General features: G+C 32.1%; 3 protein-coding genes across 4 annotated transcripts; all 3 read left to right on the top strand.

Moving 5' to 3' along the window:
- The first annotated feature begins 781 nt into the window (after nt 1–781).
- On the top strand, nt 782–2,944 carry LOC110724846 (allene oxide cyclase, chloroplastic-like). The gene is made up of 3 exons (XM_021904332.1): nt 782–1,226; nt 1,319–1,443; nt 2,290–2,944. The coding sequence occupies exons 1-3, from the start codon at nt 1,010–1,012 to the stop codon at nt 2,692–2,694; spliced, it is 747 nt and encodes a 248-aa protein (XP_021760024.1). The 5' UTR covers nt 782–1,009; the 3' UTR covers nt 2,695–2,944.
- Nucleotides 2,945–4,270: 1,326 nt separating this feature from the next.
- LOC110724844 lies at nt 4,271–11,900 on the top strand. 2 transcript variants are annotated; one of them, XM_021904330.1, is made up of 8 exons: nt 4,271–5,762; nt 7,009–7,293; nt 8,072–8,197; nt 8,500–8,571; nt 9,099–9,156; nt 9,394–9,465; nt 9,542–9,686; nt 11,379–11,900. In XM_021904330.1, exons 1-5 carry the CDS (start codon nt 4,820–4,822, stop codon nt 9,125–9,127), a joined length of 1,455 nt encoding a protein of 484 aa, XP_021760022.1. In that variant the 5' UTR covers nt 4,271–4,819; the 3' UTR covers nt 9,128–9,156; nt 9,394–9,465; nt 9,542–9,686; nt 11,379–11,900. The 2 variants fall into 2 exon arrangements, with proteins under 2 accessions (XP_021760022.1, XP_021760021.1); XM_021904329.1 differs by having other exon boundaries at nt 8,491–8,571.
- Nucleotides 11,901–20,329: 8,429 nt separating this feature from the next.
- LOC110724843 lies at nt 20,330–23,838 on the top strand. Its single transcript, XM_021904328.1, has 5 exons — nt 20,330–20,718; nt 20,854–20,898; nt 21,027–21,356; nt 21,467–21,669; nt 23,418–23,838. Exons 1-5 carry the CDS (start codon nt 20,505–20,507, stop codon nt 23,649–23,651), a joined length of 1,026 nt encoding a protein of 341 aa, XP_021760020.1. The 5' UTR covers nt 20,330–20,504; the 3' UTR covers nt 23,652–23,838.
- The last annotated feature ends 207 nt before the right edge of the window (nt 23,839–24,045 follow it).

The raw sequence follows: 24,045 nt of genomic DNA, 5'->3' as shown, positions 1-24,045 counted from the left end.
AATCCGTTTATTATGGTACACCTTTATATGAAATATGAAATTATATCGGTACCAAAAATAAGTTTTTGGCACACAATACGTTTATTATGGCACTCTCTATGTGAGAGCACTTATTATGGCACTCTCTATGGTACGTATAAAATTAGGAATTCATGACAAAAACACGTGTAAATAGTGTTTATATTTTCATAATTTCCTAACTTTACACAATTTTCTATTACGTATTTGCTTATATGTAGCCCTAATGAGTATGTATAACATGTTCCATATTTTTATTATATCAATTTTTTAAACTTCTTACTACGAATAATATATTGGAGCGAGGGCAGAGTCAACATGGAGCAAGTGAGTAACAAATATTAGTAGTTAAAATTATACATTAACACATATGTCAATCAAAGTGTTGTGAAATGTGAATATGAGTAATATAAAACGAAGGGAGTATATAAATTATGACAATGGCCGTTTTTCGTTACCTAGCATAAAAAAGGAAAAAAAAAAAAAACACTGTACATTTTGCGAGCCCCGGAATCAACAGTGTGCATGTGCTAACAATGATCCATTTGGCCGGTGTAAAGACTAAAGGAGACACCCCCACAAAAAAAATAAAAAAATAAAAAAAGGTACACTTAACCACTTCTACTTATACAAATTGAATTCAACCATGTTTTTTTGTTGCAAACTTAAAATAAAGGTTTTTATTTTACGAATCCAAGACCACAGTCCATGAGTCCACCAGTCTACCACTATAATAATAAGTGGGTTCTTTGACCATGATTGAACTTCCCACTTTTTTCCTGTGTTTATATTGGTCTGTGCTTTTTGCAACTTTCCCAGATCATGCTTTTCATTTTTCTCTCTCCTCTATTTATACCTACCAAATTCCACTCTCTTTTCTTCACCAAAATCACCATTTCCTCTGTTTTTCTCTCTTAAAAATTCAATCTTTTTACAAAGTTTCAATCTTTACTGAGCTTTTTTCACAAAGTTTCAATCTTTACTGATAATAATGGCTGCATCATCTTCTCTTTTATCAAATGCCATTTCTTCTTCTATAAAAACTTGCCAAAAGTCTAAATCTTTTGCATTTTCTCCTGCTAAATTTGGTGAAGTTGGGTTTAAATCTTCTGGGTTTTCTCTTACCAACAAATCCCTGAAGTCTAACTCTGCAAATCAGCAGTCTTTCAGATCTTTCACTTGCAGGAACTCTTCTGATCGTTCAGAAAGTATGCATAAACTTCAAGCTTCATTTAAAATATTTTTATAATTTTTTTAGAATTATGTTGCTAATTTTTTTTATTTTGTGGGTAATTTTCAGATGATAAGGTTCATGAATTCAGTGTTTATGAGATCAATGAGCGAGATCGTGAAAGTCCTGCTGTTCTGAAACTTAGCAAGAAACCTGTTTTTGCTCTTGGTGACTTGATTCCATTCACCAACAAGGTATTAATTTTTACCTTTTTTTTTCCTGCATTTTCTGTTTTTAAAAAGAAATTAATTTTGTATAGATTAATTTTGTTCTTGATGTTATTTATCTTAAGCATTGATCGTACTTTTTGTGTTAATTGGTCTAGATTTCTAGAATGTCACCATTTTCACCAATATAGTTTTTTTTTTTTTTCCAATGTGTAACACTTTTAACTTTTACATTAGTTCTCGTACTTTTTAGCCTTTTATGCCGATTAATGCGCACTTTAATTATTATGTACGAGTATTTAACTAAGGAGTATTTGTAGTTTTTTTTTTTTTTTTTTTGAAGGAGTATTTGTAGTTTATACAATGAGTAGTATTTTTTTTTATATGAATACGAGTATAATGTACAAAAAAAATTAAGATTTTACTTGTATTAAGAAATGAAAGAAGTATTTTATTTTGGCAACTTCTTAATACGTAGTAATAAGGGTGAAAGTGAAACTGCTCCAATGATTTCTAAAAATTGATAGATAATGGTAATTACTTTTGATGGCAATTTCCCAACAATTTTCTCCTTGACTTTTTTGTTTGGAATATTTAAGACTTGATTATATTTACGGAGTAAATGGTATGGATTGATGTTGTACACTTGTACTTGATGTAATACTCAAATTTTTTTTTTTTTGATGTAATACTCATTTGTTATTAAACAATTTTACCATTTTGAAGATTCATGTTTGTTGTTACACAACCTTATACTTTAGTCTAATCTGTAAATATGACTATGTTTTCCTTTACATAAAAGTAACAAGAGACGGTTAAAAAGAATTAAAATCGACGAAAAAGGGTACTCATATATATTTTGTGATGGAACAGTTGTACACAGGGGACTTGGAAACAAGGCTAGGAATAACAGCAGGAATATGCATCTTAATCCAAAACAAGCCAGAAAAGAATGGTGACAGATATGAAGCAGCATACAGCATGTACTTTGGAGATTATGGTCACATTTCAATCCAAGGACCATACTTAACCTATGATGAATCATATTTATCAATCACGGGCGGTTCAGGGATCTTCGAGGGAGCCTATGGACAGGTGAAATTGCAACAAATTGTGTACCCATTCAAGATTTTCTACACCTTATATTTGAAGGGAATCAAGGGTGACTTGCCTAAGGTTCTCCTATGTAAGCCGGTCGAGCCTCACCCTGGTGTTGAGCCCTCTCCTGCTGCTAAGGCCACTCTTCCTGAAGCTGCTATCCCTAATTTCACTGATTGATTAAGTAGTTAGTAAATAATTATGTGTTAAATGACTTAAACTGAGCATCTATCTATGTTTTGTTCGTTTAGATTTAAGGGGAGGTCTAGTTTGGTTGTGGACTTGTGTTAGTATGGAGCATTTTTTTAAATTTTCGTCGTTTCACTTAGCTTGTTTCTAATGAATAAAATCGTAATATTTTTGTACCGAATAATTATTTTGCGTGTTGTTGTTGAATCTTTCAATTTAATTTTATGGCGTACCATTATATACTTGGTTTGAGATTTATTAATTCTAAGTTCATTGTTAATTATAAATATTTAACATTACTAGGCTTCATATTTTCTCATCACAAGGAAAAAACGAGTCTTAGATTCATAACTATATATTATGGAGTGTAATTGCAATTTATGAAAGTAGACCTTTGTTGACTAAAGTACGATTTAGTCATTAAAATTATGGCATTAATTAACCAATTTACGTTGTTTTGGTATGGATAAAAATCTGGCAATTAAAGTACTTTCATGTTCCGTACAATTTTGTTAGCAAAATCTAAAAAATTACGGAGTATAAATATATGAATCAAGGGGAAACGTTAGTGGACCTATGTCAACTTTAAAAGTTTTCATTGTCTTTGGAAAAAAAAAAGTTGTAGTGGAGCTTAAGAATGATGTTGATTTTACAATGAAAGCTTTTGCTGCATTTTTTATAAGCAGTAATTAAAAAGGACCCTATTGAAACTAGGTGGTCTTTGGGAAAATGAAAACGTGCCAAGAAATGTAATGGATTGCCTTTGCTGCATTTTTTATAAGCATTAATTAAAAAGGACCCTATTGAAACGGTACTCGTAATTTCTCAAGGTCACTCTAGTCCCGCTTTGCAGGTTAAACTCATTGAGATAGAGGGAGAAGGATAAGAAAAGCTTCAACTCCAAAGAGCCATGAGGGTATGAGTGAGAATCAATCTTAAGATCTTCTGGAATGGAAAAGGAAGCTCTAACTATTTGAGCTATCCATTACTCTCACCTTTAAGTCAGTATTATCATTTGCTTCATGAATTTACTTATATGTTGTACGCATACATTATGCCCATTATATTAGGCACGCCTATCTTGAAACAATGAAACTAAGTAGTACAAGTACTTGGTATGAGTTTCGTCTCAAGATCATGGGTTCGATTCATACCTAACCGGTTAACCCGTGCATTCCCCCCCCCCACACAACTAACATGTGTATCTCGAAACGAGGAAATACAAGTCAATCACGATGCTTTACCAACTTTGTAAATCAGGGGGTATATTGGTAATTTCAGCAATAAAAAATGGGAACAAATAAGTAATTGAAATCTTCTTCTCTTCTCACATCGGTAAATCAATGGCTTTTTAAACTGTTCTCCTCCCTCCTCCCCATGAGCATTACCGTTATCGTTGAGATGAAAACTCGCCACGAGGAAGATGCTTTCCCTAAAGGGTTAGTATGGCCCTAAATTTACATTCTTTGTTACTAGGGTGTCGTTTTATTACCGTCGCGAAGCGGCATTGGGTCATTGCGATTGAGAAAGGATAAACAAGAAGAGGAAAGCCTCCGTAGTTGATCGACGGGAAGACAGATTTGTGGCGGCTGTGATGGACTTCGAGCAGTGGTAGTTGTTGCGAACTTGCGATCGTGTTATTGACTATTGAGTGGATCTGAAATCTTAAAATCTTTTTTTTTTTTTTTTTAAATGTTACAAAAAAATACTCAATTGCCACCTAATTTACAATATTTGTTGATCAGGCTGATTGAATGGGTATTCCCCTCTTGAAACACCCTTTGATGTACATCTTCTAAGCTCTAACTAAGTTAAGTTACTTGCAAAATTACTCCACCAATAATCAGTATCCATTTGTCCTTTATCAAGATTAAAACAAAATCAACGAAATCCAAAAGAACAAGTTTGATCAGAATTAAAACTTAACAACTCAAAATCTCTCTCTTGTATAGAAACATTGTGTTCTTAGATTAACAACAAGACTTTCACACGACCTATTTTCTCTCTCCTTGCCTTTTCAGATCATCAACAAATCAAAATAATATGTCAAAACAATGTTCAATTTCCTTCTTCATCTTCTTCCTCTGAACTTCTGCAACAAATCTTGATCAAATCAATGGTTGTTGCAGTAGAAGCTCGCAAGTTCAGCCTTCCTTACCTTTCTCTCTCTTCTCCTAAGGTTACTTCCTTTCTTTACGACCCCAATTCCCTTTCTTTAGCTTTGATGCATTCTGACTCTACTTTCTCTCTCTTCCCTTCGTTTTCCCCCTTTTCAATTTCCAATTTACCCCCTCCTCAAACCCTAATTCCCCCTCCTTCTTCTTCTGCTTGTTTTGTGCCTCTTAATTCTAACCCTAACCCTAAAATTGTTGATGGGGTTTTGCCAGAAGATGATAAAAGGGTTGTTTTCGTTGCTGCTGGGCCCTACAATGGTGGGTCTAGGGTTGTTTTGAGATTTTATTTGTTGGGTTTTGATGGGAAATTTGTGAATGTACCTCAGGTTGTTTGTAGTCAAAATGGGGTTAGTTTTGATAGGAAATTGGGTGTGATTGTGGATGTAAGTCATGGGATGAAGGTTATGATTTCTGGGTCGATTAATTATTTGGCTTTGTACTCAGCTTCAGGGGGGAAAGTATGGGTTTTTGGGGTGAAATTGATTGGGGATGGGAGGAGTTTGAGGTTAGTGAAGTGTGCTGTGATTGATTGTAGGTTTCCAATTTCGTCGATTTGCCTTTCGTTTGGGTTTTTGATCTTAGGGGAGATGAGAGGGGTACGGGTTTTTCCATTGCGTGTATTGGTGAAAGGGAGGGTTGGGAGTAAAAGGAGGTTGAGAGTAGCGAGAGGGAAGGGTGAGAATTCGAATGCTGAGGAGCGGGAGGTTAGTGTGAAAGCCGAGGGGCGGAATTCCACTGTGCCGAATGGGGGTATGAAGCTTGTTGATGAGAGCAATGAGATTGATAAGAGCATTGGGAATTTGAGTTTATCTAAGGTGTTGCCTAATGGGTATGGTAATAGTGTTCTTGATGGTGTGTCCTCAAGTTCATATTCTGATGGAACTGGTGAGTATACAATTATGCAACATTTATTGGTTAATGACTTAATGTGGTGAATTTTGTTTTGGGTGTGCACTTTAAATCAATAAAGATATTGATTATTTAGCTAATTGCTTATTTTTTAACTAGTAGAGTTTGGTTATATTAAATAGAAGAACTTGTGTCTTATTGCTAAGCTAGTTAACACGAATAGTAGTGCTCAAGGGAATTCAATTATAACTGTAATGATGTTGATGGCACATAAATAGATCAAATTGTTATTATTATTTGAAATTTGTTACTTCTTTGTATTCCGAATCTTTACTGTTGCTATCATGACTTCATGAGATATTGTGTAAATGCTTGCAGGATCAGTTACTCTTGCTTGTTTGGTTGTGCCTTGTTGGCAACTTGGGATGTATACCTATGCTTTTGACTGATGCTTATTTGTTATCCATGCCCATTGTTGAATTTTCTGTATCACCGCGACAAACTGTTAATCTATTCAGCATCCATTCTGATTGATTTGCAAAAAAATAGCCACCAATTTTGAGTAATTCTATGTTTTGTATGAGCCAATGAAGTGATTATTGAGACCAGAACATTTAAAGCTTATTTAAGGAAAAGCCTTGATTGGCTGTGTGTTAGGGTGGAATCAAATTAACTTATATAATGGGATCTCTTCATAAATACGTTGAGGCTTATGAGTTATGACTGAAATCTAGCTGTAGTACTTTATATATGTGATGCAAATTAACCACTCTTCTTGATGTGGTTTAATGAGTGTGCATGCTACCTGTATGTTCAATAGCGATCTGCTAAAGCAGTTATTCTCCTTTCTTCAATATTATAGCTTCATTCTCTAAACTAGATGCCCGTCGTATCCTCAAAGCTTCTGTGCTCTATCTCTCTGCTTTTTATTATTTCATCTGCATGTGTTTGTGTTTTAGATTTCTTTACTTTTTTACCTTTTTTTTTTAATTTAATATTATCTTATATTTCCTGATTACTTGATTAGTGCCGCCAGCCGCTTTTTCTTGTTTTAGTATATTATTATGATTGCTAATGCATTCACAATTTCATCATGAGATTGAGCTTTCAAACAAGCACTATGTACTAATATGCCGACAGAAATTTTATGTCCTTGTCATCTACACTTGCTACAATCTTGATCTTCATGGAAATATCTTAGAGTTTTATTGTTGAAAATTAAATCTTGAAAGTCTTAATGGTGCCATTGGCTACAGCAGCTGATGTTGTTCTGTAACTCCAGTGAAGCCGAGGTCTTTAAAATTTCGTCAAGACTCTGGTGAATGGGGAATGCAGTTTTTTTTGTTCAATGATTATGTCCTTGAAGGGGTTAGTTTCAAATTGATGCCGTATAAGAAAACAAAGGCAATTTCTATCCAAGCTATTTCAAAGGAGAAGTTTCTGATTCTGGATTCAAATGGAGTTGTGCATGTACTTCATGTGTCAAACTCTGGCTCTTCTCGAATGAGACAGTTATCTTGTACCATCCAAGTTCAGCATTTGGCTGCTTTTCCTGATGCATCTGCTGGTGGGCTTCCCTTCTACTTCTTTACGCTTGTTTGTTGTTTAGAATTTTTTACATGATCTTTCTAAAGTCTTCATCCTCACCCTCAGACAAGGAATTTTTTAAAAGAGAGGAAAATATGAAAAGGAAGAAGGTAAGAAGGATATTATGAATTTATTTTAGATTTTGATAAGGAGAACTCTGAAACTTGTATTTTATAAATGATCTCATTTCAATTATTAAAGTAGGAAAAATTGGAGAGTTAAATAAATTTATAGCATTATACTGTATGTAATATCATAATCTTCTTTGTCTTACTGCATAACCAATTCATGAGATATCTCCATTTTAACATAATATAGCCTTAGGGTGCATCTTTTTAAACTTAAAAATCCCAAAGTTATAAGCTCTAAACTGAACTTTTCTTTACCTGTGAAGTGACTCAATTGAGCTTTAAAGCTCTGCTTGGAAATTATTACCCCTAAATGAACTTATCTGAATCGATTATGGGTGTAATATGAATTTATCTTAACTTGACCCTTTTTTTTTTTTTTTTTTTTTTTTTTTTTTTTTTGTTAAGGTGTTTAAAAAAGGCCTTAGTATGGGGTACAGTTGATAGTTACATGTGACCTTCGATCTAAAGCAATGGCATCTGTTTTAAAAAGTGTTTACGGTGATATCGTGATACCAACACTATTTGATGGTGACATGATGCACATTGCTAGTTCCCAGTTCGATTAGGATGACATTTGCACCTTTTTTTAATCCAACTGAAAGTTGTGCTTTATATATGATTGTGCAGATTCTCCCTCTCTTTGGATGTCTGATGGACTTAATTCTGTGCACGTGATGGTTATTCCTAATTCAGATACCACAGAAGAGGAAAATGACATGAGCAACAATGAAGGAGAGATCATTCAAAGTTCAGGTTTGCACAATGCCACCAATTTATCTATTAATTTATGGCGTGAGGAAAGGAAAGTTATTTATTCCTACTAGGGATGAATGGATGATGTGTTTGTTGTGGTTCTCTTTTCATAATGGCCTTGATTAATTAAGATTTACTTAATTATGCTCCATAAGCTAAGTATTACGATCTAGTAATGTTGTAATGATTGGTGGAGATATGTTTTCCCATGTTCTCCAGTAAAGGCAAAAAATTGTAGTTTTTTTTAAAAAATAAAATAAAAAAAATTCATTCTAACATTCTCAATCTGCTAGTTACCCAAGTGATATTTACAAGCGAGAGCGTTCAGGATATGGTGCCCTTGGCTGCAAACAGATTCTTGGTCCTTGGTCAAGGTAACTTTAGCTTAGCAATTGAAATACTTTCATTTAGGTGAATGAAAATGTGACTATATGTAACCTATTCTTTTCTCAGAAATCATGCAATGTCTTTTTTACGCCAACTCATGCTAGATTTTTTGAAGTAACTTAATTTATTATGTGGTTAACCAGCAATCAGCGTACGCAAATAATTCGCTATATAATTTGCTTGCTCCTATTGTTATCATTATTGGTATCCACTTCTTAGTAACTGTAGTTGTATATAGGTTTAAGTAGTATTGTTCTCATTTCATTAATAAAAGATGATTTTTTTTTTTTATTATTATTATTTTTTAAATCTCACTGGTAAACATGGTTAGGTTCTGTACTTCTGTTGGAATGGATAGTGATTATGTGAATGGTATATGCACAGTCCTTAAGAATAAAACAGATGTTTACTTATCCCTTATTTCAAGGTGTTATCAATTTTTTTTTACCAAGGTGGTATATGAGATTTGAGAAGGGGGTAATTCATAAGTACTTTTGTAATTTTTCTTTTTCAGATAGCGTCTGTGCTTATGGAATTTCATGAAGCTTCTTATGGCATCTTTTTTTGTGATGGTAAGCCATTTAAGTATCATATTTCTCGGGGTAATAAGGGGTTTCTTTCTCTTTTGGTTATGGATAATTGGATATCTTGCTTTATTTTTTTCTATCTTTTTTCCGCTCTCTATCTTTCGCAGGACGAGGTGGTTGAAAGTAGTTTCAGCACTAATATATGACACCACTACGTGAATTAATGTTTTTTTTTTTTTTTTTTTTTTTTTTTTTTTTTTTTTTTTTTTTTTTTTTTTGTAGGTGAATTTGTCTACACGGTCAAATTTCAAGTCTTTTGAGTAATGGGCTCTACAATAGCTTTCTGTTTAGACTGTAAGTTGTCGATTCTAATAGTTCATATATTCTCTCATTTTTGTCTTTGGCTATTCTTATGTTATACTTGTTTCAGGAATCAATCAATGCACTGTTTGTTCCAGTGTCCTTTACAAACCTCTGATCTGAGCATCTGACCTTGACTTAAAGTTACAGAAGTATGAGCTACAGTTGTTATATCTTTCTGCTAGTGTGGCCTTCAGGACTGGGTGCTAGTTCAGGTATTTGGACTATCTGTTCTGCTTGTCTTTTTTTTTTGGCTTGGAATTAGACAATTAGTAGCCAGTGGAACTGATGGTAAAGCACTACAGCTGTGAAGGGGTAGGGGTGATTGAACTCAAAATATTCAAATTTGCAACCTTTGTAGAGTTTTGATAAACATATCATATGAGATCCACGTATAGCTGTATCAGGGACTTAGATGCCATACTGTCCATAAATGCTGGATAGTGGATGCTATATTTTTTTTATATATTTTTTTTTTCTTTTCTGGTCGCTTTTATAAAGATAGAAATTTTTGATGGCATTTTTTTTTGTTTGCTGCGCCCATCTTCTGTTGGTACCAGTCGTATCATTATTCAATTGGAATTTTCCACTCCTTTTATTTTTCCTGTAAAAGCCTGCGCATCTTCGATCAATGATATGCAGGCTTATTTATAGCCCTTTTGGCACAAGATCTTAAATTAGGTCAAGTGATATTAATTAGTGAGTAGATATATACTCATTATGTTTCGTAAAGGTGTTTAGGTTTCCACTTCCTTATTACTTGCCAATTCGCCATCTTCAATTTGCAACTTGGATCATAAATACCTTTAGCTCCATACAAATAAAAATAATAATAAATGATGTTATGATGCTATAAAAATATACATTTAAATAATTGCAACAAGATTACACGTGATAATTTTTATCTTATATAATTCACCCTAAGCAAGGCGATTAAAGTTATATATTTTTTACCACATGAATTGTGATAATTCCTATATGCACTTGGGTGCACCCTAGGTAATTTCTCGTCTCATTTAAAAATCTTCAAATGAGCCATTAGAAAAAAGGGTGCACTACCTCTGGGATTTCTGGTGTCGGTAAGAATCGCACCATGTACAGTAAACTGGAAATTTTTAATGGATCGGAGGAATTGATATTTTATTCAAATGTATATGGTTATTCTTCATTGATGTTTATACTACCAAAAGGTATTGACGTTAGTAAGTTAAGATCAATAAAGAAAGACATTGTATTTTGTAAGGAAGATGCAAGGAAAAAAGTTGCTCCCAAATAATTATGACCTTGCACCAAATTACCTGTTGAACCATCCGTATTTATTTATTCATACTTTCCTGCTGACATGATTTATTTATTCATTTCATGAATTTTGTCCTTTTTTTTAATGGATGCTAAGAAATTAAGAATGGTGCTTTGGAGGAGACTAGTATTTAAAAATTTAACAAGGAGATGAAGTTCCCATTGTTGTTGGTTTAATATGTGGAAAAATGGGTGCTTACAGTTTTTTAATTTGCTTGGTGCCTTTAGGCATTTAGCTATTTGCAGCTTACACTTTTTAGGATACGAGGAAATAGAGAGAAATGGAGGGGAACAGGTTCCCTTGTTTGGATAAGGGGTTGGGGGAGGTGCTGGGAGTGAGATAGAAGATCCATTTTCCCTCATTAATCACACCATCCAATGGATCCCCTCTTCCCTTTCTTTTAGCACTCCTTCCTTTCCTTCTATTTTGCTATCCAAACAAAGTGTTAAATACTTTCAGAGAATGAATTTGCACAGGAGGCTTAGTGGCTTACTATGAATGCTGTCGGATATGGAGAATTGATTAACCTTTTCATAAATTGTTGCCTATATTTTGTTGAGATTACTTGTGTTATTTTCCCTAAACATTCGTGTGCCATGCTTTTCAGGGGAAAGATTATCTGGTGATCAGTTGGATGCCTGGATATGGAAATGGAGCAGATTCTAATTCTTTCCACATACTGAGCCCTTATTCCTTTGACCAGAAGTGTGCGCATCTGCTTTTGGAAGTTTACGTATTACACAAGGCTCGTGGAGAAGAAAGGAAAGGCTTGCCTACGGCTAAATGCCAATGAACACCTGTTGGTAAAATACTTCACATCTGTTGGCTTGTCGTTGAAGTAGAAGTATGGGGCTTTGTAACCTTTTGCTGGCAATTGCTTCAAGGTACTCCTTAATTTAGATGAAACTCCAGATCTATAGTTGAACCAATTTTAAGTAGTGGAAGTTTGTATCTTGCCTCCCTTTGTATTTGGGGACTCCTTATTTGTGCTACACCTGAAACAAAGCTTCATACTTGTTTTAGTTGTATTGGATTGTCATTTTGATTCTCTAATGCTCCTTGGTACATTAATGTTTAATTCAACTTTGGCATAATTTTTTCTATATATTGCATCAGAAAGATTACTTTATAGAGTAGCTCTGTGCTTGATAGGGAATGCATATGGAAACTGATGCAAAGTTTTATTGTATGCCCAGATCAAGACGAATCCATGTGTCCTTGTGTGTGAGCATGTGAAAGTTTATATTATGCTTTTGTGTGATTGTCAATATGAAGGTTGGTTTTGGCTATAGAGTCTTTAGTCCTTGGTCTAGCAACCAGAATGTTTGATAAGTTAAAAGATGTGAAAACATAAGATTTTTGTCTCTGTTGTGCAATCCATGCTCTCCATTGGTTTTCTGCATGCCCAGCAAAGTTCTCCACAAACTAAGACGTTTAATGCAAAAATTTATTACTCCATATCACGTTATACACATGAGACATGCTAGATGAAAATCTTTCGAGCTGAAAATATTGTTGCTATTCAATTTCAAACTTCTTTTCTCTTCTATTCAAATGTCTGGTCTCTAGTTTGTCAAATTTTTGCTTTAGTGTTCTTGATGACCATCTTCAAGTACAATGTCCATGGAACTGGTACGCACACAATGACACAAGTATGCACATATATTGGACAGTTTGATATGTTTATTATTTATGAATGCTTCTTATGCGCTAGAACTAATGTTTCGAGTTACCACATTCCGGGAAATACCTGAATCGATTGTTCTATATTACTGCTTCTTGCCTTAAGAGTTTAGATTGAAGTACCTGAATGTGCATTATGCTCTAATTGCCTTTTGTCTTAAGAGTATAGATTGAAGTACCTGAGTCGATAATTCAGCTAATTTCTTACTGCTGATTTGTGAATATGATACATAATATTCAACTAGCATTGTAGTAAATTACTATGCCATTGTTGTTATACTTTATGTACACTTTGTTTCTTCTGCGAAATCTGACTGTGAGTGCTACTGTCAAACTATACTGCGTGAATACTCGCACTTGCTTGTGTGTTTTTGGGTTATACACTAGTAGTCTGTTGCATGACTCGCATCTTTGTATCAGTAAAATGCTCTTGCTTGTGCCTTGTAGGGATATACACTAGTACTCCTTTGTTGTAATTGATGCCTTAATTAAACTTCAGCTGTTAATTTTGTATCAGATATTTCTGAATTTATCTGAACAGGATCTAGCTTTAGGTGCACCTGAAATCCGAACTTAGCTGATGAACTGAGCTTATTTGAACTTACTAGCATTGAACTGAGAAATTTAGTTATCTGAACTTATTACCATTAAACTCAGCTTATCTGCATCTTATCCTGAAGTCCTGAACATAACTTATGAGCCATAAACTAAACTGATCAGTATCCATTATCTGCCACTTTTTCTGGTTTGCTATTCTTGGGTTCGGGAATCAATCTCTGCACACAGCTTGTTCCAGTATCGTTCTTTACGACCGTGTCTGATCTGACCTTGACATAAAGTAACTGTAAGTCATGAACCACAGTTGGTTATATGTTTCTGCTAGTGTGGGCTTTAGGCCTGGGAGCTCGTTCAGGAATTTGGAGTTTTATTTCTGCTTGTTTTTTTCCTTATGTAAAAGCTGTGAAACTTGTAAGACTCGAATTTTAAATTTTTGAAGAGATAAGGTTTATCAACATCATTTGAGAAACTTTAAACTTTTAAATTATGGATTAACTTAACACTTGTGGATCGCCATGTGCATGGTAAATCTGGGTGTATAGTAGATTCTTTAACTAATGTGTAGACATTAGACATATAGTATAAAGTGAATCTTTGGTGTTTAGAGAGTTACAAAGACGGGTGATGAGAATCGATCCCAAGATCTCCTAGAACCAATAAATGAACTCTAACCACTTGAGCTACACAACTCACTCTTGTGTATAGTGAATTTGGGTGGATAGGTTTTACTATTGATTATACTATTTCTGTTACATATTATTTGCAATGATTAGACATTTTTCTTCTCTACTTTATGTCAAATCGTTGCAAATAATATGTAACGGAGGTAGTATGAGAAAAGACTGACTTGTGTGCTTTGAGGAGTTTGAGAAAGGTAGGGTATGTATGAAAACAAATGGTCTGACAAAATTTCCAGTAAAACTTACTGGCACAGCATTATTAGCATGGGGTGAAGTGACATGAACATTCTCATGCCTGTATTTTCAAAACTTACCCTCCGAATTTCAAGGTTTTCTTTTCTATCATTTATGAAATGTGAGTAGCATAGTTCTCTGTTGTCTATGAAGTCATTTGAGAATCGATTTTAGGTCTTGGTTGACAAGCTCTTAGATTTTTTTAACTAACTAAAGAGGATTAAATCTACAATTTTTTTCCTAGTGTCTTTTACATAGTAGTTGATTAAGTTGTACGTGTGATTTTCATGGGGAAGATGTAGCAACAATCAAGATTGGTGAATTTAAAAACTTCAACATTGATTAAAGATATGCTCGAGTTTATAGCATACCGCTGAGTATAACAATAACGATTTAATCCTAAAATGGTTTGAAGTCGACTAATGTGAATCATCATAAGGAAGGAACCGTCTATTTTAAAAAGAGAGCATAGCAAGATAATTGATTGAATAAAAATTTGACAAAAAAAAAAACACGAGAAGAGACATTCACGACTAGGAATGGGTCATAGCTAGATAGAGAAATGATGCCGGATTTTTTATAGAAAGTATTTGTTGGAAGGAGAAGGCCTTGAATTACACATTGTTTATAAAGAGGTCCCCTCCATAAACAATAGGATGGAATCTAGAATAGTAATCCATGAAGATAGGTAATGGGGACAGATTGCATGAGAATCCTTGGTAATGAAAAGGATGTCACTCTTAATAACTTAACTCCAATCTGGATATGGTGTGGTTATTGGGTCCATCTAATGGCCTATTTGATTGAACCTCTACATTAGACATCTTTTTCATTTAGGGATGGACCAATTTCTTGTACTACTTCTTGTGTGGATCTTATTCGTTCTTCTTATTCTTTCTCAATCTTTTCCTCCCTCGATCTCATCCCTAACCTAGAAAAATATTAGGCGGGAATGTCTTTTTCTTATTTGAACTACAAATCATAAATTTAAAATTAGATAAACAACGGATCGGAGTAGTTGTTGATATCAATTAATTAAGATGATAATTGAAAACTCACTCTATTACATGTGGAATATTTTGTTAATTATTATTATTTAAAAAAAAAAAGAATTAGCCTTTTTAATTGAAAAGTAACTTCCCCCCCCCCCCCAAAAAAAAAAAAAAATTTAATTGCAAATATGTTTTTTTTTTTAAAAAATAAAATATTTTATGATTAAAATTTGTCTATGCTTGGAATGTGTTGTGTCTTCTTTGGAACATTGTACGATTTCATGAAACCTAAATTGTCATGATCTCCATAAATTCTTCAATTCGTTCTTAATAATGTTACATATGTCTTGCGTGATCGATGCTTATTAATTACATAATACTTTTACAATCTTTTATTAGTTTGTGATGATGACTATTACAAGTATGTGTTTTTGTAAATTTATTTTTTTTTAAAATGTGTTTTTGTAAATTTATTTTTTTTTTTAAATGTGTTTTTGTAAATTTATAGAAGAGGAATTCAATTTGTTACATTAGATATTAGAACGTGTAAAAGCCACATGAATGGGTCTTCAGTAGGTTATTGAAAATCATAATCTCTCTTTTATTAGCAAATACTCCAAATAAAACCTTGTTTAGATCACTTATAGCCGTTATAGGCATATGAGTAGTGAAATGACAAATATCCTTTCTTTTATTTTTTTCAAAATTTGAACAACTTGGGAATATTGTGAAACACAAATTCTCTTAAAATACGTTAATTTATTGTAAGACGGTTTAAAGTTACAAATATTTAAACTTATCCATTATATAAATTATCACTTGATGTTAATGGTTTTATGTAAATATCTGATGATATGATACTTTCATACAAAATTTTAAAACTTATAATGCAAGAAAAAATAAAGTAGGCATTTTTGGAGAGCATTGGGAGCGCCACATAAGAAAAGGTATATTTTCGACCAATTAAAAATTAGATTTTTATTTTATTTTAGAATTAAAAAAATTACTCGCCACCTAAACAAAATTTTGAGATGTAAGCCCGTGCGATGCACGGTTCTAATAAATTATTTTATTAATTTAAAATTTTGTATATTTATGAAGATCATTCATTAAATATACGGATAGAATTTCTAATATCATAAGATAATTTTTTAATTTTAACGCTAAAGTTATATTCTGTTGTTTTATTAATTTTATGTGACGCTTGAATTTAAAATCTCAAACCTTATTCACTAATTTTTCTTATGTGACAATTTAAATTTTCAATTCATAAAATAAATGACAAATCTAGTTTTTTTATTGATAAAAATAAGTCTTTTGCCTATGCGTTTATTTAATATACTCGTTCCGTTTAAAATGGCAGTCTCATTTATAATCGTTTAACTATTAAAAATTATGGGAAATTAGTCATATGAGATTTAGTTTTATTCGTCTCGACGAGTACATTATTAAAATCAAACTTTTATAATATTTTCTAGGGAAAGATTAAAAATATTTGCGATAAAAAAATTGCATCCATATATGAATTAAAAATTTAAATTGTCACATAAGAAAAATTAGTGAATAAGGTTTGAGATTTTAAATTCAAGCGTCACATAAAATTAATAAAACAACAGAATATAACTTTAGCGTTAAAATTAAAAAATTATCTTATGATATTAGAAATTCTATCCGTATATTTAATGAATGATCTTCAAAAATATACAAAATTTTAAATTAATAAAATAATTTGTTAGAACCGTGCATCGCACGGGCTTACATCTAGTTTTTCTAACAATTAATTTTCCCTTGTAAAAAACTTATAATGTATTATATTAATCCTATTAACCTTTATATTAACTAATCATGAATTTATAAGAAATTACACATTAAAATAAAATGTAAATCAACGCAAATTAAAAGTTATCCTTGTTTAAAATTATCATAAAAATAGTTAATGTTATTCTCAAAATGACCGTCTTACAATAAAATTAAAGTATATTCGTCTCACACAAGACTTATTGTTGCGAATATAACTCAATTATACAGTGTCATCAGATCTTTTTAGGATTACTCCCTCCGTTTTTAAATACTTGCTTCACTTTCCATTTTACAATTAACCCTACATTTAATCAAATCTATAACCATATCAAATGATTTATCATTAAGAATATATTAATGATTACTTATGATAATGACAAATAAAACTTGCATACATGGATGCATGACAATCATCATATCAAAATGAGTCCAATCAGTAATAATAATAAGTAAGTCAGAAATCATAGAAAAAGCCTTTCCAGATTGAATGAAGGCAGTAAAATAGCCTGCGGTACATAAATTTCAGAAATCCCTCCTTTATTTCTTCTTTAGAGTAAAGTTTTTAATTTAACTGAAATTTACATTGCAATTGTATAAAATACATAGAGACAAATTTTTAACGGTCCAGATCTTTTGATCGTCCAACATATTTGAGTATCAACCACCCATATTTCACTATCATGATGATGACAATCACATGATGCATCCACTTGGCCACGTTATATATTTTTGGCAAATTTTACAACTTTTTTTTTCCCATGATTTTGAAAACTACCCTACATGAAATAATGCTGATGATATTAAAAAATATATTGGAAATAATTTTATTGGAGCTTATTTTGAAATATTTATTTTCCACGTGTCATGCTCTAAGCTTATCAAGTACATAAATTAAATTTCCTCTTATCCAACTGAGAAGAGATAAAAGATTTCTACAAAATATCACTAAGTTAATGCAACAACAATGTCAAATCTCAAAACTTTAATCACGGTAGCATAGGGTGGTAACCAAAGATTTTATCTTCTAGTGAAGGTGGATTTTTTTTTTTTTTCCTATCCTGACCTTTTTATTATGTTAGTTATGATATCATGTTAGATAACCAGTTTAGTAAAAAAAAAAAAAGCAAGTATCAATAGTACGAGCTATAAAAATTGTGCGTGTAGCTAGCAAGTTTATTTATTTGGGTTTTATCTGATTACACTTAAGATCGCGTGATAAGTTAGGTTATTAAGATTTTAATTAAGTTTATTAAGTTGTTATTTTTTTTTTTTGGTGTTTAGAGATCCATAAGGGCAGGGTGAGAATCGATCCTAGGATCTCCTAGAAATCGGGAGGGAAGCTCTAATCACTTGAGCTATCCCTCACTCTCAGGCAATTAAGTTGTTTGCTTGTATATGTACTACATGTCATACAATCCATTTCTATTGGAGGATATATTTTGGAGGATATATTTTGGATATATTTTGGGAAATTATTCAGATATATTTAGTTTCCATATTTTATGCTTAGTATATATTTTATGCCTTTGATTATTTCCTAATTCTATCAGGTTTGGGAACGATGTATTATTTATTGGCCATGGCCATCATAATTGTTACAAATTTTTGTATGCGGCTGGCCACATGGTGCGACAAGGGTTACTTGTAGGGTGTTACTGGTTTTGTCATGAGTTACTTGTAGGTGTTACTTGTATTCTGGGGTAACTTGTATGAGTGATACTGATTTTGGTCGGGGTTACTTGTAGGGTGTTACTGGTTTTGTCAGGGGTTACTTGTATTCTAGGGTTACTTGTATAGTTTTATGGGTGTTACTGGTTTTGTTCAGGGATTACTTGTAGGGTGTTTCTGGTTTGGTATGAAATTTTGGTCTGTAGTTACTTGTAGGAGTTACTCAGAATACAAGTGTCACATACAAGTAACCTATACAAGTAACCTCATAATACAAGTAACATCATACAAGTAACCCCTGCCGCACTGAAAAACCTCTGCATAATTGTAATTCAAGTGATTGAGTTTATTCAATTTATCAAATTCTCTCTATATTTTAGCAATTTCTTATAGTACGTGTCATAAAATTGTTGCAAGTTCGTGTATATTAATTTTTTTTACAAAAAATAAAATCAAATAAATAAACAATCCTACCATATCAAATAGTTAAAGTTGCTTTTCATTTCATTCATATTCACCCCAAAATTTTTGTAGCTTAAATCCTAATTTTATGTCTTATTTTGGATAATTGGACATAAGGGTTGGTCCACGTCTGTGTAATATAACATGATTAGTACGAACTCTTTATTCGTGCAACACTATACACATCCCTTTAATAAGATACGTATATGTGAGATGTTATAATCATTTGACGTTACTTTTTTTAATGCTATTTATTTCCAACTAATGCATTTATAAATTTACAACAGTTGGTGAATATTATTGCTTCACCTAAAATTGATAACAGAAAATGAGTTATCATCAATCTATCTAGATAACAAGGCTCCACCAGCTTAAATTTCAAGTCTTTTCATGTATTATTTAATTAACCAAGATAATTATTCGTAATGTACAAGTTCTAGTACAATAATTTAAGTTTGAGAAGGTTCATTTTTTGTTTGCTTACACAAAGAACATGGTGTACGTGCAATATTTAAAATATTTTTTTTTGGTGTTTAGAGAGCCACAAGGACAGGGGTGAGGATCGATCACAAGATCTTCTGGAATCGGGAAGGTTTCTCTAACCACTTGAGCTGTCCCTCACTCTCACGGCATTTAAAATATTAGTTAAGTAATGATAGAATTTTAATCTGATATAGCTCACACTCCTCAGTCCTCACTACATAGTTGACAAACCGTTACAATTATAGAGAAGTAAATTAAGCTTAGCTTATATTGATATTAATAGGAATAACTCTTTACTATTTCCCATTTAAAATTGAGCAAATTAATCTTAAATTCAGCATAAATTGAGCAAAATTGAAAGAGATGAAACAAAGAGAAAATGACAATATAAACTTGACACTAATTGAATAGTTAGATTGAATGGAATACAACTCTGTTAGTTGTATTATGTTATTCTAAGAAACAAGGCCAAATAGACAAATCTGAATTATTATTACTAGCTAGCTAGATGTCTATGTATAAATATAGGCATACACGTAACAAAAAACCGAGTATATTGTGTTACAACTTTAGGCCGGCTCATTGCATGTCAACAATAATATTGTATGTGGGCCGTTGATGTGTTAAACAGTATAATAGTATATTGATTTTTGACACTATTTACCTCCTTTTATTTCTATGATTGTTATCTGTTATTTATATACAATACGATATTACGAAAGTACAAAGTATATAGAACAACATAGTCGATCATGCATGTTGGATCTAGTAACTTCAAATTATCGACTTTTTATAATAATGTTACTAAGCTAGTTAATAATTAACGACATTAGTGATCAAAATTATATATGGGCAAACATGTACAGTTAAAAGTAAAACAACCGAAATAAATATTAAAGAGAGTACTATATTTATTATTTACAAAGTATATATATCAATAAATATCATTCTCATAAATGTCACTTTCAGGACCAATATTTTTTGAACTCAATTTCCCATAGGAAAAATACCGCCTTTTAGTAGCTGGACACAATAGTTAAAAGGATCGGAGAAGGATTCTCATAACAAACAACATATATACATATTCTCTCATTTCTCTACTTTACTTCAAATAATCATTATTTCTCACACTCAAAAAAAATAACACAAAACAAAGTAAATTGAACCCAATACATGGAAGGCTCCCCTCTAGGCACCCAACACCCTAAAGAGCAAGAGTTCAATCTAAAAGAATGGCACCTTCGAGCTCGAATTAGTCGAGAAAACACGAGTTCGAGGCGGTATTCCGCCTCTTATATTAGAAGTTTTAGAGAGGATTCGAGGACATCGTTCAAGTCCAATTTTACCGTCTCTAGCACTGCCTCCTCCCCCGGCTACAATTTGAAAGGTACATACTAATTAACATTCACGTATGTAACACGTTATTAACATTATAAGTCGTTTATATTCTATTAGTCTAGCACAATATATGTTATTGGACTGTCTTGTTATATGTAATTTTGAATTTGTACACTATACACAGATGAAATCGACCCTTCAACATACTCGTTCACCACAGCTCTCAAAGGTACATTATAGTTAATCTAATAATTTTAATTTAATTTGATTTCCATCACATACATTTACATTTAATTTCAATTTGTACATACTAATTAATTAACGATTTATTTTATTTTATTTTTTTGGTAATAAAAGCGTTACAAGCAAAATCAGGGTGTGTATGGGAATGTTTATCACCAGAAGGATTTGCATTAAACTCAAAATGGAATGATGCAGAGAGGTTTATATGTAATCCATTATCAGGAGAAGTTCCAATGGAGTGTTTATCAGCTAAAACATTAAGCGCGCGGTCGTTTCGGAGCAACATGGCTAGTAGAGTCACCATGTCTGCACCCCTTGTTTATTCTATGCAACCAAGAAGAACAACAAACACCAACCACCACCCTTCTAAACCACCTCCCGTGGCCGTGCCCGCTACTGTCATTAAAGAACAACTTATTAAAATTACATCTCTTAAACAACAAGGTAATTATATATTTCATAATAATAATGTTTGAATTTGGTTTATGTATCCGACCCCACTTATGGAATTTTTAAATTAATTTTAATTTAGTTATGTTTTTGAATTAATAAAGAGGAGAAGAATTTAATGGGAAGTAGAACAAGGGATGTTGGAACACAAAGTACACCTCCAGAGGGGAGTTCAAGTAGTCCAAGTCCAACATCAACTCCTTCGATTAAAGATAGAAAAATGAAGCATTTTGAGGAGACTGAAGATGGAGATCAAGATACTCAGAATTCATGCTCTAGCATTAATAAGTTGAATCCCGTGGAAGAGGTACGTATATATGACAACCCTTGATCGATCAAATATTATTTAAGAAACAGATATAGTAATACGAGTAATCCTGTTTATTTATATTTCATTTTTAGTTGACACGTATAGTATTTTCCTTTTTAATAAGCGTAACATCTATATTTAATAACAATACCACAAGTTTCATCCACAAATAAAATATTAAGGTAATTTACTATAGTACATCAAAGGTGTATATTTTTTTATTTATTTTGAAAAGTATTATAAGGTGATAGTTTGACTTTTGAGAACTTAATTTAACTTCATTTGACATTTGGTGACAAAATAAACAGCTTGCATGTCTAATAATAGTACGGAGTAATAAAATGTTGAGCAATAAAATTATAATATTTCAAATATACACCTCAAACAAAGTGGCATAAATGAAGAGGTAGACAAAGTAAATCACTTGATTATTCTCGCATGCCAGTATGCCAATACTTTGATGGAGAAGTGTCCTTAAATCTTAAGGTGTATTTCTCAAGATAAACAAATTTTAGGGTGCGTGTGTTTCATGATACTGTTGTTCATTGGGACAGTGTTCTTAATAGGATGGGGACCTAATAATGCTTGGTCCCTAGCTACATACTTACTACGGGGCCGAGGGTAACAACAGACATGACGTTTTTAATTATCCCATGCTCGCTGCTAAATTTTATTTGGTTGGTAGGTAAGATGAATGGCTCTGTTCGTTACTATCCCTCATCACGACCTCATAAATTCTCAATGTAAGAGGAGGAATTGATGAGGGATGTAAATGTAAAATTTCATTGGTCAAACTTTTACCGTTAAGTGAAACAAGACTTGATTGTATCTATGATTTTTAATTTGCGGGTTTATGGATAAGAATTGAGGTGCTAGTGCTACATTTATTTCAAATGATCATGTCCGATAGTAAATTTGAAAATTAAAAGAAAGAAAAATCGAAATTTTCTCATCATGTGATGATAAGAAATACTCATTTGAATAAGTGGTTACAATGACTAGAAGTTAAATTTTCTACTGGTACCACACTCTATAATACAGTGGGTATTCTAATTTTCTTGTTGAAAATGGAGGGACCATTTTCTCCAATTTTGAAAAAGATTTGGTAGTAACACCCACAAATATATGATGAGCCTTTAAATTTAAAGAGGATTTCACACTAATTGAAATACTTTCTTTAATTTTTAACTTCGATCTCTAGTAACTTATTACTGAGTGAGTACCATATAACAAAAAGGAAGTGGCTTGATAATTGTAAAGTGAATATCTCTCTCGTCTTTCATCAACATATGAAATATATGATGTTTTATGAGGTCAAAATTTAAGTAAATACTCCGTATATATGATTATTAAAGTTAACGTGCATTACGTATATATTATACTAATAGATGAATAAAAAATGGTTCAAATTTATTAGTAGTACGTATACTTATACTTGGTATTATATTTATGGCTTGTTGCACATCGATCACATGCATGCATGAATGCATGATAGAAATTACACGTAAATAGTATCTCTAAAGCACTTTCATAATTCATGTGTTCCTTTCTCTAATTCAATTATCATAGGCTACTTTTACGAAACATTCGAATGAATAATCTTAAAAGAATATACATATTTAATGTTACATTTTTACTATATTTGTTTGTAACAACATTAAAAAGCCTGTAACGTATGAAAAATGTACAGAAAAAGTAAAAGCACGTAACTAATTTTTTTTTTTTTTTTTACTGTACTATTGAAGTGCACGATGCAGGTGGAAGTGAAAGTAACAAGAGAGGGAGAAGAAACAAAAAGAAGAACAAAAAAAAGCGGGCAATTAAAGAGGAAGAATTCAAAAAAGAAGAGTGAAAAAGGGCATAAATTATGCTATTATTGCTGCCCTTTTAATGGATGTTTACAATTTTCATCATCATGGACCTGCTTTTGGATCAATAATAAGAGAAGAGAGAGACAAATTCAAGCTTCAATTAATTAATTTCTTTATTTGAATATATAAATCATGTCTTATTTTGTGGTAAGACCAAAACTAGCCTGAGTTCGAGCTACATTGTATATTACGTATTCAAATGGATCCACTTGGTTACTTGTAACGAGTTAAATTTCCCAAATCCCTATTTGGATCTCGATAATAAAAAAATAAATAATAAGATTAATTTATATGATACTAAGTATTAATTGTTTAATTTTTTATATATACATGCTTAAATTATTTCTTAACTCTGATCGAAAGACTAATAAAATCGTGTTTTATTCACTTGATTTTCAATTACTAGATCAAACTTTTTTTTTTATATTAAACCTGAAATGTTTTATTACGTATAAAACCTTTTTTCGCCTTGAAATAAGTGGAATATATATAAATCAGGCCA

This window comes from Chenopodium quinoa, unplaced genomic scaffold, assembly GCF_001683475.1.
Source record: "Chenopodium quinoa cultivar QQ74 unplaced genomic scaffold, ASM168347v1, whole genome shotgun sequence".
Taxonomy (NCBI): Eukaryota; Viridiplantae; Streptophyta; class Magnoliopsida; order Caryophyllales; family Amaranthaceae; genus Chenopodium; species Chenopodium quinoa.
The sequence above is the reverse complement of the archived record's forward strand: the minus strand, read 5'-3'. Positions and strand labels throughout refer to the sequence as shown.